At 43.0% G+C, this 14,152-nt stretch overlaps 1 protein-coding gene and 1 long non-coding RNA gene across 2 annotated transcripts; both read left to right on the forward strand.

The window, feature by feature from the left end:
- The first annotated feature begins 8,666 nt into the window (after positions 1 to 8,666).
- LOC101772197 (thionin) lies at positions 8,667 to 9,743 on the forward strand. Its single transcript, XM_004973303.3, has 3 exons — positions 8,667 to 9,029; positions 9,122 to 9,190; positions 9,284 to 9,743. Exons 1-3 carry the CDS (start codon positions 8,771 to 8,773, stop codon positions 9,382 to 9,384), a joined length of 429 nt encoding a protein of 142 aa, XP_004973360.1. The 5' UTR covers positions 8,667 to 8,770; the 3' UTR covers positions 9,385 to 9,743.
- A 1,138-nt stretch (positions 9,744 to 10,881) lies between these two features.
- LOC111257641 lies at positions 10,882 to 13,630 on the forward strand. Its single transcript, XR_002678185.1, has 2 exons — positions 10,882 to 12,115; positions 12,341 to 13,630. It is a non-coding gene; the product is annotated as an uncharacterized LOC111257641 (long non-coding RNA).
- The last annotated feature ends 522 nt before the right edge of the window (positions 13,631 to 14,152 follow it).

Genomic DNA, 14,152 nt, shown 5'->3' on the forward strand with positions numbered 1-14,152 from the left:
CCCCCCCTCCACCAGGACTGCTTGTTGGCCCCCACCGCGAGGTAATCAAAATGGACGGCTCAATCACTCAATCTGTTGACATGATGCACACGGTTGCAAAAATAGATGTGTCAAAATAGATATATTGCTAATTGCTATAGATGCATACGGTTGACATGAAGAAGTTAAAAATGACATTTGGTTCCTTGTAGGCAGTCAAAAATGAAGTCAAAAAATATTGATCTGAAATCAATGTGGGAAAGGGCTACGAAGACACACAGATTCCCTTGTGAACTTTTTATGTCATTCGTCTAAATATTTTTTTGCAATGGGCATACCCTACTCTGAAATCCTGGGTCTGCCACTGATGATGATGGTCTAAACATAAAACAAGCCAAGATTAATTAGCCACAACTGAAATTAAACAAAGGTTAATGTCATTGACCCTAGCTCTATCCTAGCTTTTACAAAAGTCCCGGCACATATAGTGGTTGGGCCCACTCTCTCTGCTTCCCTCTCTGCTGCATGCATGCACACGAGCAACGGGAGGCCCCACAAAGCCCAGAAGGGTTCGGCTGAACCCGGCCGATCCAATCTGAGCACCACTCCCTCCCAGCCTTCGCGCAGATGCTCCTCCAACATTCCTTGACCCCTCCCTCAGCGTCCCATTGGGTTTAACATTGCAGGAGAGGAGTCCCTTTTTTAAAATCTCAACCACCTCCTCTCCTCATTCACTCCACTCTCATCTCCATCAAACTCACCAAGATCCACATCGGAAATCCCTGCTTACCACCATGGCTGGCAAAGCCCTCGTCCCTTTCACCAACTTGGGCTTAACCATTGATCTCGATGGGGAAATCACTCCGGAAATAGGGCAGTGACCCAGAGCAAAGGTGATGCCAGAGTGTAGATAGCAGTTAGCATGCCAAATTGTGAACCGCAAGCGCTCGGATTAGTTGTTTTTTTTCCCTTAGAGATTCCCCCAAGGTTTATCAATCCATGGAACAAGGGATTTGCACATTTCACTAAGCATTAATCAATGTAATTGAAAGCTTTTTGAATAAGATATGATTATGCTAACAAAGGAACTAAGCAATCTAGATTAAGATGGATAGAGAGTAAAGGTTGTGAACAAGATAGATTAAACGCTTATAGATGCAATCACCATGCATGAATGAATTAGATCTAGGTGTTATTGTGAGTGGTTGTGAACCATACCCCAACACTTTCCCACCCGCAACATTGTCACTACATGTGGGTACTCAACTATCGAAACATAAGAACACATCAAGATGATCATTCTAGGTAAGCAAATAAGCAACCCAAAGTAGCGCTGGCCAGCCTTTTCATGAAAGAGCATCATCAAGATAAGATTGATAACAAAATAGATCTCAACCAAAGGTTCAGCGATTACAAATCAAGATCTCCGTATAACCCCGATGACAAATAGAGGTATTACCCCCATGATCTTACACATGTTGATGAATTTTAGGGTAAAGGACGCCCTGTAGATCAACTGGACCAAAGATGATGATGAACAGGGGCAGGGAAGGCCCAGGCTGATCAGCCTGGGCACTTTTGAGCCGATCAGCTTAGGGAGTTTCCTCCTCCCCTGGTGCTCCTCTTCGCGTGGCCTCCTCTGGATCCAATCTTCTCTTCATTTCTCCTACTTGTGGTGGCAATGGATGGTGTTTGCATGGTGATTTCCTCTTCTCCCCAACTCTCCCTCCTTGAAGTCCATGAGGGGGTATTAATAGTCTCCAATATGCGGCAGCTCTGGGTCAATGTCGGTGAAAAAACCCTAGAGATCATCGTACACTTCACGCTGAGGAAACAAGAGGTCGACCGAGCCCTGGGATAGACCAAGAGGATCAGCCTAGAGGGTCCCAGGCCAATCGGTCTAGGCCCTTCCTAGCCCTTCTAGTCCTCTCCTTCCTCGTGCTGGCTTTTCTCGATGACCCTTGTCCAAATATCCATTAAGCTCTATATACATACCCCCTTGATTATGTCGTATTTCCTGTCAAAATACAATGCTCCAAAATACAACACATATGCAATAATAGGGTTATTTCATGTGCCAATTGGTGCGTTAGTATACGAATAAGCATGAAAATACTGGTTAAATGACACTAAAAGTGTGTCAATAACGAGCACCAACAATCCCCCCACGCTTAGATCTTGCTCGTCCTCGAGCAAGTCTAGCGACTAAAAGATCTTGAATTAAACATGAGCAAGCGAGTCAAGTACCTAGCCTTGAAACAAAAGATTAGAGGAGCAGCAAAGATAATCAAAGTCTGGGTGTTCAAAGATTTATCTAAGCAAAGATTCCCCTACAACTATTATTCAGAACCAAGTAACTTCAAGAATCAACTACACTTATTTTCTGGCTTTTTTCAGAGGGTTTTTCTTTCATCACAAAACAATCTCCCTGCAACAAAATTGAAAAAAGAATTATTTTCCAGGTGCTTACATGTCGTTTAAATGAATGTTCGCTATCCTACTTATTTGCAAGCTCTCATCTCTCAAAATTCATTCAATTATATGGTGGAGCTTGGGTAAGGTTAGCTAGAATCAACACGTATATTATTGAATTAAGAAAACCCTCTAACGGTAGCCTACCTTTCGAGCCATTGATCATAAGAATATCCACATAATGTGAAGTTTTCAAGGATGAGAATAGAATGGTGGACATGTGCAAAGGAAAAGAAATATAGTGACTCTGAGGCACAAGCAATGTCCTCGTCGTTGGATTGCATATGGTTGGAATGAAAATCTGTTCCTTAAACAAGTCCATCTTTTCTTTGCACCACTCTTGATCTTCATGACAGTAAAAACTCCTCCTTTATTTCTTTCTCTCTTTTCCTATTATTTCTTTTTATTTGTCTCAATACTTTTCTTTCTTTATTTCTTTATTTTAATCTCTTCTCCGAACCTCTTCTGAACACCACACAATAAAAATCAGTTTTAGATCCTTCTAGAGACCTTCCAGGAATTTGCTACATGAAAACCGAGGCAAGGAGACCCCAGGCCGATTGGCCTGGCCACTCCTTTGCTCTCCTCTAGCTCTTCTTTCTTGTGAAGCTTCCTTATCTTGTATCTTTCCAAAAATTTCATAAAGCTCAACTAGAAACGGAACACATCTTCATATAATGAGTTGTGTTCAAGGAATTGGTAATAAAATTGAGAAATTTGTGGTTCGGGTTTACGAATTCAGTACAAAAATATGATTATTCCAATGAAGAACTCTCATTACTGAATATTGACGAGGCAAGCATTCAAAGATGGTAAAAAGGATATGATCAATTCTCAGAATTAAAGCAAACCAAGAGAGAGCGATCCTAATTCAATTCAAAGTGTCAAATGTTGCTTATGGTGGTATGAATAAATATTTTTAGGCATTGGGTAGGATAAATAAAAACTCTCAACCTGGTTAAAAGATATTGATCAATCTTGTTTTTGCAGAGGTTTTAAATAAAAAATAAAATTTTAAATCACCTCCAATTCAAAGCCTTACTCATAAATCATAATCAAAACTGAAGCACTTGATCATCATAAAGCATGGGTATTGCATAAACAAATCGATTACTAAAACTCCACAACTACGATTTAGAATTCAAGACAATGCTCATAATCTAAAGTTGCAAAGACAAAATAAAAGACAAGCAAGCCAAGGTAGACACTAAAAACACTTGCACGATCCTTGAATTTTATTCATGCTTCTTCTCACAAAGACGCTAAAGTAGCCATGTAGGCCTAAGTCTTCCCAAAAGCTTAAGAAGACTACTACTTTATCTACTTTTGGTTGAAATAAAAATACTAATCTAGACTCTCACATGATTCGACTCGACCAAACTAGATCCAAAAACTCATACGAGCGACAATCTCCCCCCCCCCTCTCAAATCTACGACCTCCTCGTGGTAACCATATGGAGTACAAGGAAAAGACGCTTGTAAACGCACTAATGACGCTACCCGGACTACTTGCACACGGAATGGTTGTTGTTTCCTTTGCTTTGTTCTTCGTCATGTTGCTGCACATCCCGAAGAGCTTCCTCACGTTCCTCTGCAAGAACTTGAACTTGAACTTGTCCTCCTGACGGCAATCATTATCTTCTGCCTTTTGATCCAGAGCTTGTAAGGCTTGCATGATGTCATCGAACGCATCGAAGAGGTAGTGGATGTTCTTCCTGCAAGCTGTGGAACATGTACGATCATGCTCCTACGATTCTGGCCCGTCGTCTTCTAGATCCTCCTCTTTGCCCTTGTCTTGACGGTGGCCATCTTGCTCCTTGCTCGTCTTCTTGCCTTCAGCCCGATCCCAGTACGTGTTGTCATCTTCTTCATCGTCACGGCCTGCAGCACCCTATGATCCATTGTCTATCTTGTATGAAAGAATCAGAAGCTTGTTCTCCTCAGGGTGTCTTGCGCGGTGCAGCGTTTGCAAGTGCAAGGCTTGCTAGTTCTTTTTACACATTGTAATGTTCATTGCATGCTCTAATTGTTCTACATTTGTAATTTCTTGGTGAAGTTTGGTTACTGATCCACTGTTTGATTAACTCTTGGGCCCAAACACTGTACTACTTCTGATTAGATATCTGTATCTTAACTTTGACCAAAAAAAATATCCGGCAGTTTTTGCCATTAAAGTTTCATAAATCATCTTGCAAAAATCGTACTATACAACAAGGGACGGTTTATTATAAAATATACGTTCCCCTTATCACATGCCACTTCCACTCAAAAGGCAACGAATCAGTTTTCAATCCTGAGTGAGCAATTTGCTTTTATTACCGATGCCTCCTATTCCCTTGTGCACCAAGTTCATTTTGGATAGGACTGCAAAAAGCGACTAACCAGCTCGGATTCTCCACCTGCAAAACCGCATCTGCAGCAACCAACCCCACGCGGTGGAAAAAAAAACAAAACCCAGAAACCGGACGGGGGTGGATGTGGGGCTCGGAGCCCAAGCAAAAAAAAGGATCGGGAGCGCCGGAGCAGGCCATCACCGGATGTTAGAGATAGAAAATGGTTGAAGTTGGAGTGGAAATCAAACAAGCCTTGGAGCAAAGGAAAAAAAAGATCAAACCACTCAAGCATTCATTTGATTTAGAAAAGAGAACATTTGTTAAGGTGGGGAGTTGAAATCATCTTTTAATTAGTTCCACGTATCTGGTATCATTACAGTTGGTTTACTTGTGTAAGTATATAAGTAGCTCTGCCGAAGCCTTTGCTCCTATAATTTAGTAACTAGTACAAATGGATCATTAGGAAAATCAAGTTGCAATCATTTCTCAGCCAACCAAACCTATCTAAATCAAATTATTGTCCATGCCCGGCATGCACAGGTGCCTGCCATGCATGCATTGTTGCTCCATTGTAATAACCATTATTGTCCATTGATGTTCCAGCGCATGTGTGCACTGTGCAGACACCAAGCATCGAGATTATGTACTAGTAAGGTACCAAGAACACGTGAAGCACACGGGGGAGGCTGCTCCACTCGGCATGCACAGGTGGGGCACGGCACCACTACTCGTCTCCTTCAGGCAGAGGACAAGTGATGTACGCTGATCAACCACTAGTAGAAAAACGACTTTCCATCCGCCCCTTTTGTCCCGGTTTAAAGTTGGCCCGGGACAAAAGGTTCACCAACCGGGACTAAAACTCGGTCACTGGTGGGGGGCTCACCAACCGGGACCTTTTATCCCGGTTGCAAAGGCTAGTGGGAAAAAAAGACTCTGAGAGGCCTTTTATCCCGGTTTGAAACACCAACCGGAATAAAAGGTGGTCTTTTATCCCGGTTGGTGTTTCCAACCGGGATAAAAGGGTCCCCCACGAGTTAATACAAAAGGATAGTATCCCCTATATAGTCAGATGTGGTGTGTAGGTGGGATGGCAAGGAAGCTACGCGCGAGGCTGGAGGTTGTGGGTTTGAATCCCACGAACCGCGCACCCCCACCACGGCAAACGGAGGTGATGGCGGAAGGTGAGGCAACGACAGTAGCTGGTGAGCTCCCGCTCCAATGTCTCGCGAGTGAAGGAGGAGGAGGTGGCATGGGAATCGAAGAGGAGGCCGCCGCTGGCGGGTTTAGACTACGTGGATGTGTGGGTAGGGTTAAGGTGACGGTGTGGACTAGTATATATAAGATGTCTGGGCTTGTTAGAATAAGATAACATTCTAACCGGCCAAATTCGGACCCGGTTAGATTAAATTGATATTCTAACCGGTCCTATTTCTAGGTGGTAAGAATAAGTTAACATTGTAATTGGCTTTATTTGGAACCCGATTGAATCTTCTTGTTATTCAAAAAAACATCAAGTTCATCAATTTTAATCCAGAAAAACATCAAGATAATTTAAGCACGATATATAACAAGATTAATAAATTTAATAATTGTTTGATCCACAAATTAACGATATTTAACAAATTCAAAAAATCCAAATTAACAGAACACAATAACCAATTGTTCGAAAAAATCAAAATAATCCACACACATTAATATATTACAAATTCAGAAATATATCAAAATAATCCCCGATCCACTCGATACCGTCATAGGACTTTTAAATACTGAGCTTCTTGATTCGTCTGAGGTCCACGTACTCGTCTCAGTAACACTAGTGATGGCCATGCATCTTGTAGATGTCTTCTAACGAATCAAGCTTGACGTACAAGGTCATGCCTTCCGCTCCTTGAGGATAACCATCTTTGGTGATCTTGAAATGGCAGACGGTGGATGTGCCAAAGGTACGTAACGATCCTTCTAAATGTATGCCACCACAACTTCCGTCTGATCGCCATGGGTGACACCAAGAAGAGCTACCATGCGGCAAGGGACGAACAATTTATCAATTAGTGCCGCTGTCCATTCGCCATCATCTAATCCAGCCATATCTTGATGTATATTTAAGTATAGAAATTAAGATTTAAAAATAAACAGAATAAATTGAGATCGACTATGTATGTATATCAGAACATTAGCTTTTGGAAAAAGGGCTTCGATGGAAGAGAGGCACGGGGCATAGAGACAACAACGAGTGACAATATGTCAGAAGAATACCCGATCACAATTATTGGCTACAGGACGGGCACACACAGCCGATATTTACAGTAGTCAATACCCCTGGTAAATAACCACACCATCAAGAGTAAATAGTGACAATATGCAGTATATACACGACATAGCCTTGGTTGCCGTGGAAGCGCCAGAAGGGAGACAAATAACAGGGACCACAACATCAAGTAGATAGTGACAATATGCAGAAGAATACCCGCGCCTGTTAGCATGTGTGAACTGACCACACCACGAAACGTGATACACGGCAAGCGTACCAAGGCCTTGCTGTGCAGACTATGCATGGACAACACATGGTACCTGACCGCTTTTGGCCTCAGACACATCGAAAAACTGCATCGTTCCACGTTGTACATCCATTGCTAGTTTATCTATATTACATAATATATTATTAGCTATTTGAATAGAATGAACCAATTAAAAAATTGCGTTGTATTTTAGTACCGGCTGCAGGATGGTGTTACCAACCAGTACTAATTGGCCTGTAGGAGTGATGGTTATTAGACTTGGTACTGTTGTTAGCATCATTAACCTAATTGTGCGCGGTATGAATTTGGGGATGCAAAGCTAGCTCTCTATGAATGTGAGGGATGGAAAGCTAGTTCTCTAGTAGTAATTAGCTATATATATATGTCAGTCAAGAAATCGAACACTATGCTGCTACGAGTCACCATCATTTCCTTCATTGACAATCTGACATAGGTGAAGCTGCTTCAAGAATTTCCTTCGCGCAGTCGTGGAGCTTATTGGATTATCACCAGGACGGGACACGGAAATGGCCAGCAATGAAGCTGATTGCCGTCTGAGGAAGATTACATACTTACCTATGAAATGAAGCGATTGCATAGACTAATGAAGCATTGCATATTTGCATGTGAGTGTGGCAGATAATTCTGCAGGACATGATTGCAATCCACGCACCATCGAGAAGACTGGGGCGATGGGGTTGCCTCATCAATAATCACGTGGATGCATGCATGCATGTTCCCGCAACCGGACAAGGGTCTGATATATGGCTATAGTATTACTGAGCCCACATCAATAATTTCCGCTGGTGTATCGTGTGGGAAGAATCAACATACTACACCTCGAGTTCTTGGAACTAACTGACGTTCACATGCAACCTCCACAAGGTGCTGTATATATGCTTTTGACATTCACCTGCCAGTTCGTGTAGAGGACACCCTAACGTATGGTTAATATTATCCATTTCATGAGTAAAATACTGTGATTCAAAAATACTTCAAATCCCTTGAGACAATACTTCTCACTTGACTAACCACTAACCAACCCCGAAACCCTAACTCAACTCCGAACCCTAACACCTAACGGCATAACCACTCCGTTTTGCCAGCCAGATGGAGGAACTGGCTGGGAGGGAGAGAGGGCAGCGGTCCAGGGTTGAAAACGACGGGCGAGCGCAGTAACATGTGGAGGAGGAAGTGCCACGTATTCGTTCACCGCTATTGGGCAGCGACACACAACACGCCCAATAAGATTTTCGCACGGTAGAAGGGCGCCATGTATTCAATAATGTTATTGGTCCTCCATGTGCAGAAGGGCGCGTATGGAATAACAAGTAGGGACACTGCAACTAATCTACTCTGCTCGTCCAGTCCCTAGCCTATAAATAGATGCCATGCTAGCTCTTGTTGTGCTCACAGTTAATCCGATTACACACGAGCTTCTCTCCCTGGCCAAGACACAATCATAGTATGATGAAGAACATGGCACTAGCCGGCAATGGTATGAAGAAGTTAATCCTCGCTGTTCTCTTACTGTGTCTAGTTATAGGGCAGATACAAGTGGAAGCTAAGAGCTGCTGCCCATCCACCACTGCAAGAAATGTCTACAATACCTGCCGTTTGACGGGTGCATCCCGTCCAACGTGTGCAAAACTGTCAGGCTGCCAAATTATCAGCGGGAACAAATGCAAGCCCCCTAACGACCACCTCACCCTTGACCCGGACACTGGTAAATAATAAATTTATCTCACTTGATTTCTTTGTGTTTTGAGTCGTTAATGTATTTTCCATCTGATGAAACGCATTGGTTTTGCATTGAAGAGGAAGTTAATGTGCTTAACTTCTGCAAGTTGGGGTGTGCGTCGTCTGTGTGCAACAACATCAACGCTGGTAAGCACCTTTTGCTCAGACAGAGAAAACAATAATCATTAATTAGCGGCAGCTAGAATCCTATAATCTAATATATATATATAATTTTATCAGCTCTGGGAAATGAAGAGGCGAACGATGCCGTTGAGAGTTGCGACCAAGCCTGCTCTAGCTTCTGCAGCGTGCATGTTGGCAGCGCCACCGTGGTTGCTTAAGCAAATGCATCCAACTAGATCGTCCTTGTGCTGAATAATTGGATATCGTATCCACTTAAAGCTGCCTTGTGTAGTACGTCTTTGTGTCTCTCTTTATATTCCAATAAGGTCGGTGATCTTGATGCCACACACTCAGATGTGTGTTCATCTCCAGATACTACTCCATGCTACCTGCCCTTTGTGTTTTGTTCAATAACTGGGTATCATATCCCAACCAGTATGCCGTCTGTTTTGTGTTTGTTTCCTTCTAGTTCCAAAAGGGTCATCATGATGTTACCTTCTTTCAATATGGTGCTTTGCATGACTACTGTTGTATGGTACCATCTTGTGGCCAATAAGTACATCTTATCCTATGACCCTTTGCTATGACCCTTTGCAAATAAGTAGAAGATTGTTATAAGCGTCAATACTCAGTATAATTGATCGCTGCTGTGAGTTCCCTTTCAGCTTATCGTAGGCATACATTATTGCTAGCACGGTAAAGCCAACCAACACGAATGATGAAGTAAACGTAGCGGTACTTCTGTATACCAACACCCTTACTTAAATGTACCGGTGTCATTCCCTACTGGCACATATATTCTTATATGCTAGCCAGCTTGTAAAATTAACCAATTAAAATAATTATTTCAAGATAGAAATAACTTATCGGCTTCTGGAAGCATGTGTAATGTGAATTCAAGGACTCGACGGAAGTTGAATCACTTCATCTATATTGCTTTCAGGATTTTGGGTAACTAAATTTAACATTTGCACATACAAATGTTAAAGTACAAATGTTAAATCTAGTTACCCAAGCAGAATATGAAGATAGTTTATAGTATATATATACTATAAATATACTATATAAATCTAGTTAACATTTAGTCTAAATGTTAAATCTAGTTACCTAAAATCCTGAAAGCAAAATGTATAAATATATATCTTTTAAGGCAGTATAAGCTTCGATTCCTATTGCTGCTCTGTTAAATCTCATCTTTCGTTGTGGCCCAACACTCTAGTATGCATGTTGCACCAAGCTTCTTTGAGCCGCTCTGCCCTCTGATTTTGCTGTGTAGGGGAATCTTTATCAGGTTGGGCTACTTCCAGTTGTGCGATGTAAAGATTCGTATTTTCTAGAAGGTAGACAAAAAACTCGCGTTCTCTTAAGGCAACAACCGGAAGATTCTGCAGCGCATAGGGCATACCATTATTGTAGAAACGACCTTTAGTACCGATCTCCAACCCCCTTTAAAACTGGTTTTGCAACCGGTACCGTTATGTCGGTCCTTTAGTACCAGATCAAATAACCGGTACTAAAAGAGTCAACTAAAAGGACTCTTTTAGTACCGGTTGGTAACCAGTATCAACTTGTTTTGTGGCCAAAAAAATAAAGAAAAAAACAGTCAGAAGGCTCGCACACACGCGCATCACATGAAATATGCGTGTGCGGGGTCCATGGGATTCGAACCCATGAAATCAAGCTACGCGCGACCCTTCGTTACCATCTCACCTGAAGTAACCCGTGGAGGAGGCTTTAGTACCGGGTCATAACACCACCCGGTACTAAAAGTGACTCTTCAGTACCGGGTCATAACACCACCCGGTACTAGTATCGGATGGTGTAATGACCCGATACTAAAAGGCCTCTAGGGACCCTCAAATTTGAACCCGGTACTAATGCTAATATTAGTACCGGGTCAAAGTGCAGCCAGAACTAAAGCATGGGATGAAAGGTCATATTTCTAGTAGTGTATAGTTGTTGTGAAGGACTTACTTGGCTGTCCTCTCTCTTCTCCATCCCCTTGGTCTTACGCCGCCGCTCGCACGCGAGCTGGTGCCCAACCAGAGGAGTGAGAGCTAGGGGCAGGTTGGGAGGTGGGGATAGCGACTGGTGGCCAGGGTGATGGTTGATCCTGGCGGGGTTAGGGTTTTAGGGTTTTCGAGCTTCCTATGGTCGGCGAACCTAGAGGAGGAGCTCAACATCAGCTGCAACCCGCGATGGTGGTGGTTTGGCCAGCGCCCGAGGCGAGGCAGCGCGGGAGTGCTGCCGGTGGGTTGGTGTTGGCACTCATTATTGACAACTATTTTGTTCATAAAATAACACTCAAACTTGCTGCTGCTGCCGCCGCCATCGCCACCCTAGCCATAATATAAAGGCAAAATTTGCTAAAGGACATGCAAAATGATGCTAGTTTGCTGGCGGGCATCGTTGACCTTGTAATATGCTACAAGACACTCTAGTTGTGTATCAATTTGCTGAAAGACATTGCTATGACTAAAATAATGTTTCTGGACTGAGTTGGAGAGAGAGATGGAGTGAAATGTCTGTTTTGCCCATGACCCCACTGGTCAGATCCTTCTTCTTCCACCCTCCTTTGTTCTTTCTTCAACCATTACCCAGCTCCAGCGTGTTGCAGATCTACGAGGGTGGCGGCCTGGGGCGAGGGGCATTGCTCGCCCTCGGAGGAGCGCTGCGAGCGACGGCGCGGGGGCGGCAACCGCGCGTCAGAACCTGACTGTTCGTTAGCTCCTCTCGCTGCTGGGGAAGAAGGAGGGGGATGGGCCATGGACGGGGTTCCCTTGAAAACCTCAGCGTCGAGCTCGGGCGGCTACGCGCAGGCAGCACTAGGCTGCTTCACGGGGAGGGGGCGCGGCCAATCATTGGCACCCCACTGGTCCAATGCTGATGAAGATGGTGCCAGCGTCGTGTGAGGACATCTCATCTCCTCGAGTTCCATGGCCAGCACAGGTGAGCTGCCGCTACCACAAAACAGAGATTTCGTGAGAGTCAAAAAACCTTATGAAAATAGCTAAAACCATCATGAAAATAATCCGTGACATGACACTCTCACGAAAATCCTCTCACAAATATGGTGCCATGAAAATACCATTTTCATGAGAGTGAACTGTCATGATTTTATTTCGTGAGAGTATTTCCTATCAATGACCTCCACGAAATACTTTGTGCCACCAGGTCTTCAAGATCATTTTCATGAGAGCTGAACATCAGGAAAAGTCCGCCACAAATGTTTTTCTTGGAGCCTCTAACTCTCATGAAAATCATGCGGGCCGCCACGAAAAACAGCATGACCAAATGACAAATTTTATTTTCATGTGTTCATACCGTGAAAATGGTCATTTTCATGAGAGTTGATGAAACAAAAAATAGTGCCATTTTCATGAGAGTTCAAGCAACCAGGAAAAGACACTAATAAACATCCAGATCCCATCCAGCACACATCCATGCACACATATAACCCACATATTGCTCCAGCACACATCCATGCATATACAAGATCCAAATGTTAATATAGTAGACATCCATGCCTGAACTAGTCTGCCACACAAGTCATTGATGCTACAAATCCTACAATCGCAGCATGTGCATACAAGTCACAGAATGAGACAATGTACCCAAAACTAAAAGGTTAGCATCAACTGTGCTTCAACCAAAGTTGTCATCCCAACTCTCCTCTTCATCCATGCCATTCTTGTCATGGCCGTCACTGTCAGTCCCCATGGCATTGCCAATGCTGTGCATGTCTTGGTAGGAACCTACATGTGATGAACCAGTAACCTGCAAAAAGAACTCAAAGGATCTTGTTCTCATATTGTTCTCATATTGTAGCTGTGAAATTCTTACAAGTAGTGTTGCAATCAGTTCACTTTGAACCAAAAGAGCTCAAAGGATCTTGTCCTAAAAGTTCCTCATAAAGCTTATGGGTTTGCTGGTGGAACTGGAAGGGCTTGATGCAGCAGATGCCATTCTGCAATAGAGAAAAATTTAGAGAGCAGTAATAGTTAAAATTGGATGCAGCAGATACACATGAAACTAGTATTTATACAAGTCTATACAATTAAAATCTAAGGAGACTTATCATCGTTTTCATGTGTTGCGAATTAAAATAATGAAGGATACACTGTTAGGTGAAAATTCAAGAAACAAAATTTTGCATAGAGATAAAGGTCCAACATTATTACAAGTTAAGGTAGTTTTAAATATCCTTGTAATCTTCCTTTGGTTTCCTCAACGATTCGAAGACAATAACCTTGCTTCTATCAATGATAATTATAAGGAGAATCCAGTGGAAACTGTGTATTCATATTAGAACTACCTAAGGTTAATTAGGTTAGGAAAGGAAATCGAAAATAGATGGTACCCACACTTACTTAAAGTTGTCGGGCAATAGTATGTAATGCTTGTAATTCCGTTGCTCCAAGAATTTGTATATGTGGTCCAATGTAGACTTTGGTTGATCCCGTATCTGCTGTTGGTTAAATAAGTGTTTCTAGCCATTTCTAGCCATTAGAACTGGGACTAAAGGGGGCTCTTTAGTACGGGTTGATATTACTAACCGGGATTAAAGAGCCCCCATTAGAGTTGGTTTTTGGATGCGGAACTAACAACTCCTTTAGTCCTGAGTACGAAAACGACTGAGATATTTGTTGCTTGGTTGAAGGTCCTTTCTCTACCGTGAATATTGCCAGAAAGAATTGAAAGAGACTGCTTGCTAAAAATATGTCATAGATGTAGACCAAGCTACCAAGGAGGTAGCACTAGTAGAGAATTGACTTTCGAGCCGCCCCCTTTTATCCCGGTTTAAAGTTGGCCCAGGACAAAAGGGGGTGCGCCGGGGTGCGGAAATTTGGAGGGGAGCATTACTCCCGGTTGGTAATTGCAACCGGGACTAAAGGCCCCCCTTTAGTCCCGGTTGCAACGGCTAGCTGGGGGGCATCGGTGGCCGGACCCTTTTATCCCGGTTGGATCCTCCAACCGGGATAAAAG

The sequence above is a fragment of the Setaria italica genome, chromosome VI (genome assembly GCF_000263155.2).
Source record: "Setaria italica strain Yugu1 chromosome VI, Setaria_italica_v2.0, whole genome shotgun sequence".
Taxonomy (NCBI): domain Eukaryota; kingdom Viridiplantae; phylum Streptophyta; class Magnoliopsida; order Poales; family Poaceae; genus Setaria; species Setaria italica.